This window comes from Podarcis pityusensis, assembly GCF_964106645.2.
Source record: "Podarcis pityusensis genome assembly, contig: HAP1_SCAFFOLD_722, whole genome shotgun sequence".
NCBI lineage: Eukaryota > Metazoa > Chordata > Lepidosauria > Squamata > Lacertidae > Podarcis > Podarcis pityusensis.
In genome coordinates this window covers 11-14,799 of record NW_028293349.1, presented here as the reverse complement: position 1 = coordinate 14,799, position 14,789 = coordinate 11, and the positions used below count along the sequence as shown (strand labels likewise).

At 46.4% G+C, this 14,789-nt stretch overlaps 1 protein-coding gene across 1 annotated transcript; it reads left to right on the top strand.

The window, feature by feature from the left end:
- Positions 1 to 374: 374 nt before the first annotated feature.
- On the top strand, positions 375 to 14,067 carry LOC308469054 (very long-chain specific acyl-CoA dehydrogenase, mitochondrial-like). Its single transcript, XM_081024375.1, has 7 exons — positions 375 to 551; positions 1,366 to 1,444; positions 5,319 to 5,393; positions 10,119 to 10,191; positions 12,036 to 12,100; positions 12,571 to 12,705; positions 13,816 to 14,067. The coding sequence occupies exons 1-7, from the start codon at positions 487 to 489 to the stop codon at positions 14,050 to 14,052; spliced, it is 729 nt and encodes a 242-aa protein (XP_080880501.1). The 5' UTR covers positions 375 to 486; the 3' UTR covers positions 14,053 to 14,067.
- Positions 14,068 to 14,789: the final 722 nt, after the last annotated feature.

Here is a 14,789-nt window from a genome sequence, read left to right as displayed (position 1 = left end):
CAGTGCTTTTTTCTGGGGGGATGCATAACTCTAAACATTTTCTGAATCTAAGTTTGGCCTCATTGAGGGGCATTATTTCAATATGAGTAGGAAAATGAGACATTTGGCGGGGGCAGCACTGCAGTAAAGGAATAAATGCACCCCGGGGTGCACAGCCCTAGATTAGCAGGGGGAAGAAATGCACTTTGCATATGCTCAGGGCAGGCCAACTCTCTCCAAAAACCCCCCACCAAAACATGCTTTCTTCCTCTGCTGGCCTGGAAAGAAAAGCCACGTCTCCATGGGGGAAGAAAACTACAACTCCCAGCATGCCCCGGGGCCATGGGTGGGGCAGGAAGTAATTAGCCCTATCCCCCCCCCCCCACATATTTGAGCTGATGACCTTGCATAAGGGGAGGGGAGGAGCAAGAGGGAGAAGCAGGCAAACAGAAACTTGGGAGCACCTCCGAGGAAGAGGAAGGCAGGTCCCATAGACACCCCCCAGCCATGCAGGCTTTGAGGCTGCCCCCCAAGTTCTGCTGGAGCTTCCTGCGGCTGAGCAGCCCCCCAGGGTGAGTCTGGTAGGGAAGGGGCAGGAAAAGTTGCCTTTTGGTGGGTGTGGGGTGGTGGTTTTTTGGGGAGGGGATCTGAGTGTGGGGCGCTTTGGAAGGGATGGGGCTGGTGGGAAAGGCGTTTAGGGGTGCAGAGCGTGATGGGGAGATGTTGAGTGTGTGGTTTCAGGACCCTCCCCATAAGTGGTTCCTTATTGGGGGGGGGACGGTGGGGTTACCTGTTGGGGGGGGCGATAGGAGACAGCTGTGCTTTTTTCCTTTAAAAAAAAATGGGGAAATTTTTTGGGGGGTATTCTAATTTTAACTCAAGAAAATCATAATTTTATAGTTCAAATTGGGGGAATTATGTACAGTAAATGGACCAAAGTACAAAGATTCACAATATGTTTAGGGGTATGCGTACCCCACAGAAAAAAAGCACTGACTTCGAACTGGAAGGAATTAAACGGAAGAGTCTTAACTGGACTTTGAACAAACATACAATTATTCGTCGCTGCTTCAAACTTTACTGTGTTATTACCTTCCTAAGTCGGTCCTGCGGGCTGCTGTTCTGAATAATTCTTTCTATAGGGTAGTGAGGTGGGGGTACTGTGGATGGGTTTAAGGAAACCAGGGGGTGGGGGCCCTAAAAACAAAATTGGGGTCCCCTTCCCCACAACCACATAAAGCTTTTAGAAACTTGGCTGTTTCTAAAAAAATAAAATTATATGTATTTACAACCACAGCCACTTTACCTGGCCAGGTAGTTCAGGATCCATTTCACTAAACTACCCTCTCCTCCTGAATCACCCCTCGCTTTTTCCCCCCTTCCCAGGTCTGGTGGGCTCCCGGCTTTGACGTACCCTCCTCCCCACCCAAATGGAAGGAGACTCTATGCTACGCAGACTGCGGAGGTATTTTGGGGGTGCTGGGGGGGGCAGGGTCTATTTCTAGTTACGCCTCTTTATTTTAATGGGAATCCCTTATTCTGGTGGATCGGGCCCAGGGGCTTTTGCAGTTTGATGGTTGTACGAAGGGGTTTTTGTTTTTGTTTTTTAGGGGGGAGGTTAAAAAAGGTAAGGATTTGTGGGCCGTGTGGCGTGGGACGGTTGTTGGTTCGGGTGCTGGCAAAACAGGTCTGTGAACCTTTTTAGCCCTTCCTCCATCGTTACCCAAGGCACGTGGCTTCCTAATTTGATGAATGCCTATTGCACACTCATTAATATCAATTAGTCTTGCAACACCCTTTGTTGGGCTTGACGCTTTCTGGGGAGTGAGTAAGGTTAAGTTATAATAATAATCTGGGCGGCTTCCAATAAAGTGTTAAAAACAATACAACAATATTCCTTTCTCCATGAAGACTAGGAGAGTGGTGGATTTAAAAACAAAAGTAGCTTTTTGAAAGTCAGGCGGATTTTAGCCTAGCCCCGTTACACTCATTGAGAACCCCAGCAGCTATTGGCCTCACTTATTCCTTTCATCTTCTCCACCCCACCCCGGAAAAAGAATATACAGTGGTACCTCGCAAGACGAATGCCTCGCAAGACAAAAAACTCGCTAGACGAAAGGGTTTTTTGTTTTTTGAGCTGCTTCGCAAGACGATTTTCCCTATGGGCTTGCTTCGCAAGACAGAAACGTCTTGCAAGTTTGTTTCCTTTTTCTTAACACCGTTAATACAGTTGCGACTTGACTTCGAGGAGCAACTCATAGAACGCGGTGTGGTAGCCTTTTTTTGAGGTTTTTAAAGACTTTGGTGATTTTTGAAGCTTTCCCAAAACTTTCCTGACACCGTGCTTCGCAAGACAAAAAAATCGCAAGACGACAAAACTCGCGGAACGAATTAATTTCGTCTTGCGAGGCACCACTGTATATAAATTCTGAACGCCTGGTTCCCCAAATCCTTTTCAGGTTCCCATGACAGGGAGGCCAAAGTTTTATTTCCCCAGTTGAAGTGCTTTGAAGTCAGAGTGTGTCCTTAGGATTTGGTTGCTCTAAAAGGCAACCCTTTCTCACCCAAATGTCTGGAACTGGCATCTATTAACCGCCCACCCCACAAAAGATCCATTTTGAACACCCCTTTTTTATATATAAACACTCCACCCCAGAGGCAGCCGCAACCCCACCATGGTGGAATCTACCCACACATTTCCACCACCTCAAACCAGACGGATTTGTAACTTGTCACTTCCAGACGTATATTATTTTGTCTCGTAAATACGCTGCTTGCTTGTAGAACAAAAAGCGGTTTACGAAGATGACGGAACAGTGAAATTATCAATAAAAACCCTTAAAAACGGCTAACAATTAATGTCAGCAATAAGCTTAAAATATTTTTTTTAAAACACGTGCAAACATTCCATATACCTGGGTAAGCTTGCCTAAACAAAAATGTTTTTTTGGTAATTGCTTTTATTAGAAGGTTTTCTTGGGTAGCAAAAGTACATAAAGCGTCTGTTCTCAGTTTATAGAGTCCTTCATAGATTGAATGTGAAACATTACTTGGGGGAAAATAGAAGTGGGGAGAAAAAGGGGGGCAGAGAAAGTAAACTTTCATCTACCTATCTATCTATATCTATCTATCTATCTATCATCTGCCTGCCTGCCTGTTTGTAGTTTGCCTGAAAAAACTCTGGGCGGCTTCCAGCAAAATATTAAAATACAGTAATACATCAAGCATTAAAAGCTTCCCTAAACTGGGCTGCCTTCAGATGTCTTCTAAAAGTCAGATAGTTGTTTATTTCCTTGACATCTGACAGGAAGGCGTTCCACAGGGCGGGTGCCACCACTGAGAAGGCCCTCTGCCTGGTTTCCTGTAACTTGGCTTCTCACAGCGAGGGAACCACCAAAAGGCCCTCGGAGTGGGACCTCAGTGTCTGGGCTGGACGATGGGGGTGGAGATGCTCCTTCAGGTATACTGGGTCTTTGAGGCCATTTAGGGCTTTCAAGGTCAGCACCAACACTTTGAATTGTGCTCAGAAACGTCCTGGGAGCCAGTGGAGGTCTTTCAGGACCGGTGTTATATGGTATTCCAGTCCCCAGTCTGGCTGCCACATTCTGGATTAGTTGCAGTTTCCGGGTCACCTTCAAAGGTAGCCCCACATGGAGCACATTGCAGTAGTCCAAGCGGGAGATAACTAGAGGATGTGGAGCAGGGATTGTGTGTCACCTGCAGCCCTGCCGGTTCTGCAAATCGAGTTGTTATCCTGGATAGCCTTCCCTCCCTGACTTCCACGCGGCATTTTCTAGGGGAAAGGTCAGGTTATTTAATCCCCGATTTGGGAAGTATGTAGGGGAAAGGTGAGCTGTCACCAGCTGAGCCCCAGGCGCCCTGGTGATGTGGCTGCAAAAGGAGGATTGCTCATCCCAGTTGCGTTGGAATTCCTGGAACAAAGCGGCAAATGTCCCGGCCGTCCTGGGATCCCGCCAGGATTTCCCTCTGCAGTCCCCTTCCCACTGCAGGACTGATTTCAGGTTCGGCTCCAGTCTGAACCAGTAAGAGGGACTGTGCTGGGTTCGGCCGGAGGACCAGCTCCCTGCTCCCAGCAGTGGACAGGCTGAATCATAGTACAGTGGACCCTCGGGTTGCGAACGTGATCCGTGTGGGAAGCATGTTAGCAACCCGCAGAGGGCTGCCTTCAGATGTCTTCTAAAAGTCAGGTACAGTGGTACCTCGGATTACAGACGCTTCAGGTTTCAGACTCCGCTAACCCAGAAATAGTACCTCGGGTTAAGAACTTTGCTTCAGGATGAGAACAGAAATCGTGCTCCGGTGGCACGGCAGCAGCAAGAGGCCTCATTAACTAATGTGGTGCTTCAGGTTAAGAACAGTTTCAGGTTAAGAGCGGACCTCTGGGACGAATTAAGTACTTAACCCGAGGTACCACTGTTGTTGTTTATTTCCTTGACATCTGGTGGGAGGGCGTTCCACAAGGCGGGCGCCACCACCGAGAAGGCCCTCTGCCTGGTTCCCTGTAACCTCACTTCTTGCAGGGAGGGAACCACCAGAAGGCCCTCGGAGCTGGACCTCAGCGTCCGGGCAGAACGATGGGGGTGGAGACGCTCCTTCAGGGATACTGGACCGAGGCTGTTTGTATCAGGTATACTGGGCTGACAAGCGTTGGCAACGGTGCTAGCCAGGCCTGAGTTACCTGCTTTATGTGTGGGGTTTTTTAAAAATTAATTATCTTTATTTACACATTAAAAATTACACATAATCAAACACATTATTCTGTTATGAAAGAAAAAAAATCACACAAAATGAAAATAGAAAAGAAAAGAGAAAAGAAGTAGAAAAGAGAAGAAAAAATGGAAAGAAAGTTAAACGAAAACCTTATCAAAGACATACAGTTTAAGAAATACAAACCATCATCGACATTACTATAAACATATATTTCCAGTAAGAGGTCCTTTTATCTTCACCTGATCAATTTCTCCTTGCTACTCTTACTTTCTTATCTACGCCTAATCTCTGGTTTTATTCCTTGATTTGTTAATGACTCCCTTCTATGCGTTTCCCAATTTCTCATATCTTAAAATTTCTGCGTCCATTCTTGTTCTACGGAGGACCATTCTCTTAACTCTAGAATTCAGTCTGTGCTCAATCAAGAGTAATCATTGGAAACATATTTCATCATCTAATTTTTAAAAAACATCCCATTCTGCTTTGATTCTCGGCCGAGGTCCTTCTGTTGACTGGACAGCAGGTTGATAAGTCAACAAAGCTTTATATATAATTTCTCTAGCCGGAAAGGCTCTAACACCAAATAACGTTCTTGTCACTTTTTGCAGGCCGTGCTGGATAAATCGAGTGCGAAGTCCGACGCAGTTTCCCAAGCGATACCGGAAAAGAAACCTTTACTTGCAGTAGGTGCTTTTTTCCTATTTTGGGGCGGGGACGATGACAGGGAATTGATGGTGGGGAAGATATTCGGCAGATTGAATTGAATTTTCAGAAAAACAAAGATGGGCTTAGGTGGTGGTCTGGTTCTCTGACCTGCCACCCCAATTTCGAGGGAAAATGCTGTCGTGAAAAATCGGAGTCGTTTATTGCTGTGCAAACCCCTGACCTCCCCACTGCCTTGAGCTTCCAGGATGTTACGGGGTATTCACAAACATTCGTTCTCTGTGCTCGGAGGGCGGTGGGGGAGAGGGCTGCCTGAGCAAGGGCCCCCAAGCGTTTTGGGATGTAACTGGTTGAAAGGCTGACTTTTAAATTAAATTAACTGCCCTTTTCAATGTGCCGTGCGAGGGGGGTTAATAATAATAATCATAATCATAATAAATTTTTATTTATACCCCGCCTTCCCTGGCCAGAGCCGGGCTTAGGGTGGCTAACGCCAGTAAAATTACAATTAAAATTAAAAATAAAAAGTAAACCAATTTAAAATACAGTTTAAAATATAATTGGATTGTTTTTGTTCTTATTTTTAATTTTTTTTAATGTATTGTAATTTTGTGTTGTGTTGCCCTGAGATCTATGGGCATAGGGCAGTGTGCAAATTTAATATATGGTGATAATTCTTCTGCAACCTCCCCCACCCTATTCACCATGAGAGGCCCTTTTCCTGGTCTCCGCCACCGTACACGGTTGGGCAGGTGGTATCCAAGGCCAAAGGCCTTTTTTCATGTCCTGTCTTTGGAATACCTTAAGAATGTAAGGATTGCCGTGCCGGATCAGACCAGAGACCCAGCTAGGCCGGCACCCTGTTCTCGCTGGGCCCCGAGCAGGATCTGAACACAAGACCCTCTCCCCTCCTGTGGTTTCCAGCGACTGGCGTCGAAAGTAACCTTGCCTCCGACAGCAGAGCCGTTTTCCAAAAATATAGCAAAATGTAAATTAACAAATATACAGTGGTGCCTCGCAAGACGAAAAGAATCCGTTCTGGGAGTCTCTTCGTCTAGCGGTTTTTTCGTCTTGCGAAGCAAGCCCATTGATGGGATTAGCGGATTAGCGCTATTAGCGCTATTAGCGGCTTTTAGCGGCTTTTAGCGGCTTTTAGCAGCTTATCAGCTTATCGGATAAGCAGATAAGTGGCTTAGCGACTTAGAAAAAGAGGGGGAAAAGGAAAAAAAAAACCCAGGAACTCGCAAGACATTTTCGTCTTGCGAAGCAAGCCCATAGCAGATTCGTTTTGCGAGGCACCTCCAAAACGGAAAACTCTTTCGTCTAGCGAGTTTTCCGTCTTGCGAGTCATTCGTCTTGCGGGGCACCACTGTAATTAAATGGGCTGATAAGGGTGTGAGCGCGACAGCCCTGGCAGCTAATTATAGGGCAGGTATAATTCCAAAACGTACGCGCGTGGGTGTTTCTGCACCGGCGAAAGTTGGCTGGTATTAATATCTCCCCTGCCTTTATTCTCCTTTGCAGAGAGAGACGTGGTTTAAATTTATGTCGGTCTGCATGCGGCTGTCAGTTGTGAGCTAGCGCAGGAGCATCTGAACCGACATGGGCTGTTTTTGTTACGCAGAGTGAGGCCCTCTAATCCAGACTGGCTGGCTGGTTCTCCAGGGTCTCTGATTATTCCTTCCAAGCCCTTCACGGAGGTGGCAGGATTGAACCCAAGACCTTATGCTGGCCACACAGGTGCCTTTCCCACCAGATTCCTAAGAATGAGAGGAAAACCTGCTGGATCAAGCCCATGGCCCAGCCAGCCCAGGATCCTCTGCTCACAGTGGCCAACCACGTGCAGGATCCGATCACAAGAGCCCTTTTCCCTCCTCCTGTGGCTTCCAGCGACCGATATTTTTATATATATACATAATTTTTATTAATAACATTCCAATTGGTAACAGATCAAATCAAATCTTGCCACATCATAATGCAAATATACCCACAACGTAACTGGCTGTGTTTAACTGTCTAAATTCTTTATACATCATATAAGCATAACTCTTTTCACATTATCTAATTGAGTAGAAGCAGTTAAGGACCAACATTTAGAACAGGAAATACAAATAGATCAGTTCTTATATACATAATGTCCAAATGGAAGCTTTTTGTGTTCCACGTATGTCTTAGCGCATACAAGTGTCAAACGTAACAACTTTAAGGAGCAGTACTTGCAAAAGATGGAACTTTTCTTTGTAATGTTCCACATTTTCCTTTTGCAAAGTACGGTTGTTGCTTGCAGCTGCTGTATGCAGGTATCAGACGAAGGATACGAAAGATCTTAACATGTGCCTTTGCAAAATATAGTTGCTGTATGCCGGTGTCAGTCGAAAGAACTTAAACGTGACAAGGATTCCCGGAATAATATTTTGTTTTGCCTTGCTGGGCTTCGTCAGCCGTGCATAATCATAATACAAAAAAATAAAGCCAGTTATATATTCCAAATTAAATAATTTAATGGGACTTCCCATGTTCTGGCTGTCGGGAGAAAGTTTCTTTCACTAGTTCCTGCATTTTTTTTTCCAGTTTCATAATTCCGCTCTTAACCTCTGTCTTATCATTGCAATCGCTGGTGTATGACTTTCTATCATATTTATCAAGTCCATATGTCTATTAACCTGCAAGAGGCCTTTTTATTCCGTCTTGTTATCCATTGGTTGATTTTCAGCTTGCCCTCCCTTCATTCCACAGTTTTATCTTCAAGCTCTGGGCTCTCTTTCGTTTGAGTTAGGCCCAGCAGTCTTTCAGATCTTTTAACGAGCTGATAGTCCAAATACGAGTTTTCCGTAGAAAAGCAACGTGGAAAAGAAAATCCTAGCTTGCTAGCCCCCGGGCCCTAGGGGAAGCTCGCAAAGACCAACAATTCACCCTCATTTTCACATTAATCCATATACAAAAGCAGATGCAGCTTTTGGTGTGAAATATTAAAAATGAAGATCATGGCCACTGGTCCCATCACCTCCTGGCAAATAGAAGGGGAAGAAATGGAGGCAGTGAGAGATTTTACTTTCTTGGGCTCCATGATTACTGCACATGGTAACAGCAGTCCCGAAATTAAAAGACGCCTGCTTCTTGGGAGAAAAGCAATGACAAACCTAGATAGCATCTTAAAAAGCAGAGACATCACCTTGCCAACAAAGGTCCGTATAGTTAAAGCTCTGGTTTCCCCAGTAGTGATGTATGGAAGTGAGAGCTGGACCATAAAGAAGGCTGATCGCCGAAGAATGGATGCTTTTGAATTCTGGTGCTGGAGGAGACTCTTGAGAGTCCCATGGACTGCAAGAAGATCAAACCTCTCCATTCTGAAGGAAATCAGCCCTGAGTGCTCACTGGAAGGACAGATCCTGAAGCTGAGGCTCCAAGACTTTGGCCACATCTTGAGAAGAGAAGACTCCCTGGAAAAGACCCTGATGCTGGGAAAGATGGAGGGCACAAGGAGAAGGGGACAACAGAGGACGAGATGGTGGGACAGTGTTCTCGAAGCTACTAGCATGAGTTTGACCAAACTGCGGGAGGCAGTGGAAGACAGGAGGGCCTGGCGTTCTTTGCTCCATGGGGTCATGAAGAGTCGGACATGACTAAACGACTAAACAACAACAACAACATCATTCCCCAATTGTATTCCATTGGTTGTCTTCAGCCCCCACTGGGTGGAGGCCGTTTCTCTTTTGCCCTGCCTCACAGCCTGTGCCATTTTCTTATCCTAGCGACCAATATTGAGAAGTACCGTATTTTTCGCTCCATAAGACACACTTTTTTCTTCCTAAAAAGTAAGGGGAAATGTCTGTGCGTCTAATGGAGCGAATGCGTGGTTCCTGGAGTCGAATTGCCCAGGGGCAAAAAGCAGGTCATGCTTTTTTTTTTCTTTTTTCTTTTTTTTTTGAAAGAGGGAAGTGGGTGTTGAAACAAAGCCGCTGATCGGTTCAGGGAGAGATAAGGGGCGCTAGAGATAAAGGAGGCTGCCTGGGAGGGGGGAGGTAAAGACAGCGAACTTGCAAAGGGGGGAAACAGGAAGACCAAAGCAATGAGGAGAGAAATTAGAAGAAAAGGAGGAGCAAAAAACTGCTCCAGTTAAGGAACAGACACTAAGGCAAACAAGAGGGAAGGGAGTGTTGAACGGAAACAGCTGATCTGTGGGATCAGAAGGGAGATAAGGGAGGCTAGCGGAGGCTGCCTGGGAGGGGGGAGGTAAAAGCCCATGGATCCTCAGGATTTTTGCATTGGATCACCCCAAATTCATCATCAGATCACGTGTCTGTGGCCATAGCATGAACCACAAAAATACATCCACTGTTTCATTCAGAATATTTTTTTTCTTGTTTTCCTCCTCTAAAAACTTGGTGCGTCTTATGGAGTGAAAAATACGGTTTTACTGCCTCCAGAGCCCTCCTGACTACTTGTCCTCCCTGAGTTGGTCTAATCCATCTTTAAAGGCTTCCATGTTGGCTGCCGTCCTTCCCTCCAGTGGCAGGGAGTTCCAGAGTTTCTATGCATCGTTTACCGAACGGCTTCCTTTTTAATCTGTCCTGAATACCTCCAACATTCAGCGTCTAGTGCTGTGAGAGAGGGAGAAAACGTTTGTTTCTTTCTCTGGGATATGCATGATTTTATCGAATTCCGTCATGGCGGCTCTCGCTGGCATTTCCTCTAACTTTAAGAAGCCCCAAGTGTTGCAACTCTTCCTCTTGTTCTCCATCCAGGAGTCGAAGTCATTTGCCGTTGGGATGTTCAAGGGCCAGGTCAACACAGAACAAGTCTTCCCTTATCCTTCAGGTAAACACCAGGGGCTTGGAGAGGAGATGGGTTGGAGGACTTTAATGTTTGATGTATTACTGTGTTTTAGTTCGTTGGAAGCTGCCCAGAGTGGCTGGGTAACCTCGTCAGATGGGCAGCATGTAGATAATAATAATAATAATAGTCCAGACTATTGGGAAATGATCCATAATGAATTGAAAAAAATGTTTAAAAGTACTTTCCAAACAAACCCAGAGTCCTTTCTTTTGGAGATAATTCAGACTGAAATTCCCAGGTGTCAAAAAAGGTTATTTATGTACGCCACTACTGTGGCCCGTGTTTTGTTAGCCCCAAAATGGAAAACAAGCGAGGTCCCAACCAAAGAAGAATGGCAACTTAAGTTGACAGAATATGCCCAGCTTGCAGACATATAGAATGAGAGAACAAGAAGAAGATACTTTTAAAGAAGACTGGAAAACGTTTATTGACTATATGGGAAATAATTGTGTACAGCTGAAAACGCGGGCAGCATTAAGATCAATTCAGCAGTGTAAACAAGTTTTGATGGGTGCAATAATGGAATACTGAATGGTGTCGTTTTTGTGAAATATGCAGGGATTTGTGAGATGTAAAATGAACCATGGAAAGAGAAGAAGGGAAATCATTGGTATCTTAAGGATGTAAAATGGGTATTTTAAATTGTAAAACTGAAAACTTAATAAAATTATATACAGAAGGAAAGAAAATGCAAATAATAATAATAATATTATAATAGCAATTCATACACCTGCCAGAAACCCAGCCCAAGACCCCCTTCATTTTGAGTCCTGGGTCTGCCTCATTTCCTGTACTTTTCTCATGAGGACTAGGCACTTCAATCAGCAGCCCATGTTTGACCTAGTCCAGCATCCCCAACCTTCAGCCCTCCAGATGTTTTGGACTACAATTCCCATCATCCCTGACCACTGGTCCTGTTAGCAAGGGATCATGGGAGTTGTAGTCCCAAAACATCTGGAGGGCCAAGTTTGGGGATGCCTGACCTAGTCCTAGAGACCATGGGTAGGCAAACTTAGGCCCAAATCCAGGCCAATTGCCTTCTCAATCCGGCCCGCGGACGGTCCAGGAATCAGCGTGTTTTTACATGAGCAGAATATGTCCTTTTATTTAAAACGCATTTCTGGGTTATTTGTGGGGCCTGCCTGGTGTTTTTACACGAGTAGAAGGTGTGCTTTTATTTAAAATGCATCTCTGGGTTATTTGTGGGGCCTGCCTGGTGTTCTTACACAAGTAGAAGGTGTGCTTTTATTTAAAATGCATCTCTGGTTTGTTTGTGGGGCACAGGAATTCGTTCATTATTATTTTTTTCAAAATATAGTCCGGCCCTCCACAAGGTCTGAGGGACAGTGGACCGGCCCCCTGCTGAAAAAGTTTGCTGACCCCTGTCCTAGACAAACACATTTCTTAATCTCGCTTCCTTCTTCCGTAAAGGGCAAGGCAGAGGGAGGTCTGTGGGTTTGCGTTTTAAGTCTAAGAACGTTGGCTGAGGATAGGAAAGACCAACTCTAGGTGTGCAGGGCTAAGTTTCCCCCTTTTCCTTAATAATAATAATTGATTATTTATACCCCACCCATCTGGCTGGGTTTCCCCAGCCGCTCTGGGCGGCTTCCAAACGAATATTCAAAACAATGCGGCTTGGCATGCAGTTAAGAGAATGCAGCCAGCCATCTCAGATGGGAAAAGCTTGGAGAGTATAAAAAGCAGGAGGCAAGGAAATCCAAATTGGTTCCGCCGCAAGGTGCATGTTGGGGTTTGGAAAAGCAGTTTGCTAGGAGGGCTAGCAGGCTAGCAGGGGCTGATGTTTTCCTTCCCTTCTCTTATTACAGTTCTAAATGAAGATCAAGCCCAGACACTGAGAGAGCTCGTGGGCCCCGTCTCTCGGTTCTTTGAGGTGAGGACTCCCAGAATGGCATCTGTCTTAATAATAATAGTAATAATAATTTATTAGGGCAGGGCCAGAATTATGTGGGTGGGAATTGAGGAGAAATGGCAGGTTTTGGCTGAACCTTGGGGGACACATTCCCAACAGCAAGGGGAAACGCAGAATGGGTTTAAATCACAGATAGGCAAACTTGGGCTGGATCCGCCCCAATCGCCTTCTAAATCCGGCTTGCAGAAGGTCCGGGAATCAGTGTGTTTTTACATGAGTAGAATGTGTCCCTTTATTTAAAATGCACCTCTGGGTTATTTGTGAGGCATAGGAATTCGTTCATTTCCTCCTCTCCAAAAAATATAGTCCGCCCCCCCCACAAGGTTGGAGGGACGGTGGACCGGCCCCCTGCTGAAAAAGTTTGCCGACCCCTGGTTGAAATAGATGCTTTTCCCATCATCGGACTCTCCCTTCCTCCCTCTCTCCACCAGGAGGTGAACGACCCGGCCAAAAATGATGCGCTGGAGAAAGTGGAGGACAAGACCATGGAAGGCCTCAAGGAGCTGGGAGCTTTTGGCTTGCAAATCCCCGTCGAGCTCGGGGGCCTGGGGCTCAGCAACACACAGGTGAGGCTCGAGGGCTGGCGCCCCCCCCCCCATCCTTCCCCTAAATGGTACCAGACTCGGAGGGAAGCCTAGGAACATAGTTGTCAACCGTCCCGTATTTGCCGGGAAACTCCCTTATCCCAGCGCCGTGTCCCGCTGCTGTCCCTTGTTGATGATGTCCCTTAAATTTCCCGGGTTTCAAAGGAAGCAGCTCCTCTCCCTCCCTCCCTCCCTGCCGGCCAGGGAGGAGGGAGGCTCCAACTGTGTTGCTTGGCTGCCTGGCCCGCCCCCCTCCGGCCTCCTCTCACCAGCCTCGGCCCCCGGGAACCCCTCCCCGCCGGGGACTGAGGAGCCTTGAGAGGAGAGCAAGGGCAAGCATAGAGAAAGCAGTTCAGAGAGAGGAGGAGGAGGCGGAGGCGCAGACAGGTGTTCCAAGGGCTAACCATAGAGGGGGAAAGCAGAGGAAGGACCGCAAGTGCTTCTCCCATAGATTTGTAGTGGTAGACTAGCATAGATGGTCTGATCTGCGGGTTTACTTTGGGCGCTATTTCCCCCCCCTCCTCCCGCCCCGCCTGATGGAACTGAGAGCTGCAGATGGAGCACGAGAGAAAAGATACAGAACTGCAGCAGCATCTTCGTAGCTTGGACTTCGTTTTGCGTAAAAAGTGGTTAATGCTTGTAGTTATTTAATTGCAGTGTTTCATCAGCTGGTGTCTTGAGCAGCAACCTCTGGAAACGAAGGGCTAAAACCCGGCGCTGCTCTCCCAAATTATCTGGTCCCTTTTAACTTCGTATTTCAGCTGGTTGACTAAAATCCCTTATTTTGGCTGCTGGTCCCTTATTTTCAAATCTGTAAGTTGACAGCTATGCCTAGGAAGGAAACGACACGGAAGTTTGTGAGCTTAGAGGGATTTCCTGCTGCTCTGTGCAGCCATTGGTCAAGTTGCTGTGATGTCATGGAATGTTCTCAGACATTGTCCTTTCAGGGATGGGGGTGGCTTTCCTGCTTTGAGGAAGGCTGAGCTTTCTTGCCGCTGAGAAAAATGTGCTCTGCCCATGCTCAGAGGCGCGCAAGAGAGCTTTGAATGCTTCACGGCTGACACCCCTTCTTTTTCTCTCTTCCTGCCACAGTATGCACGAATGGTGGAGCTCGTCGGCATGCACGACCTGGGGGTGGGCATCACCTTGGGGGCCCACCAGTCAATCGGGTTTAAAGGCATCCTCCTCTATGGCACCAAGGAGCAGAAGGAAAAGTACCTCCCCAAACTGGCAACAGGTAAGGGGTCGTGGCCTTGTGGGGGGTGGGGAGCTGAGGGGCAGAGACATCATAACCAGGGACAGGCGATGGGGAGGCGAGGGGCAGAATAAGGGGCTGAGGGAGGAAGTTGAGGGAGGGAAGTGCACCCTGCAACACGGTCCCTCCTGCTGCGTGAATCCCCGCTTCAAGGGTTCCTCGCTTCACAAGTTCCCCCTTTCACCGCCCAACATCCCATTTACCTGCCTAAATTCCCTTTCATCATGGTGTATGTGTGTTTTTTGTGTATGCACAAGGTTGGGTTGTGTTGTTATTATTTTTTGAAATAGTTATAATATATAAACTTATAATAAAATCCATTGAAAATCCATATTGCGAGATCTCTCTGAATCTCATGACTCCCTCCCCTCCCTTCCAGGGTCCTAGTGTCAATATTTACATTTGCATAGCAGCCTGTTATCCACATTTTTCTCTCCATGTAAATTGTCCGTAGTCTTTGTTACCTTGCAAGTGAGATTAAAATCCTGCTAGTGTTTTCATCTGCTTACAGTAGTTTCCTAAATAAATTATATACATTTCCCCCCCATTCTTTTTTTAAAGTTCGTATCATCTTGGTTCCTTAGCTTTCCAGTTAATTTGGCCATTTCGGCATAGTCCGTCAACTTGGTTTGTTGTTCTTCCCTGGTCGGGATTTTTTTTTCTTCTTTCCCATCCGGGTTGTGTTATTTGGATCACGAGGGTTGAGGCATGCTTATATCGCACAAAACTTGGAAGCCGCTTCAGACCTTGTAGGCAAAGGTGGCTGTGCGTATTTTGGGTGCCTCTGTCTTCCCATGACGACCCTCTTTTT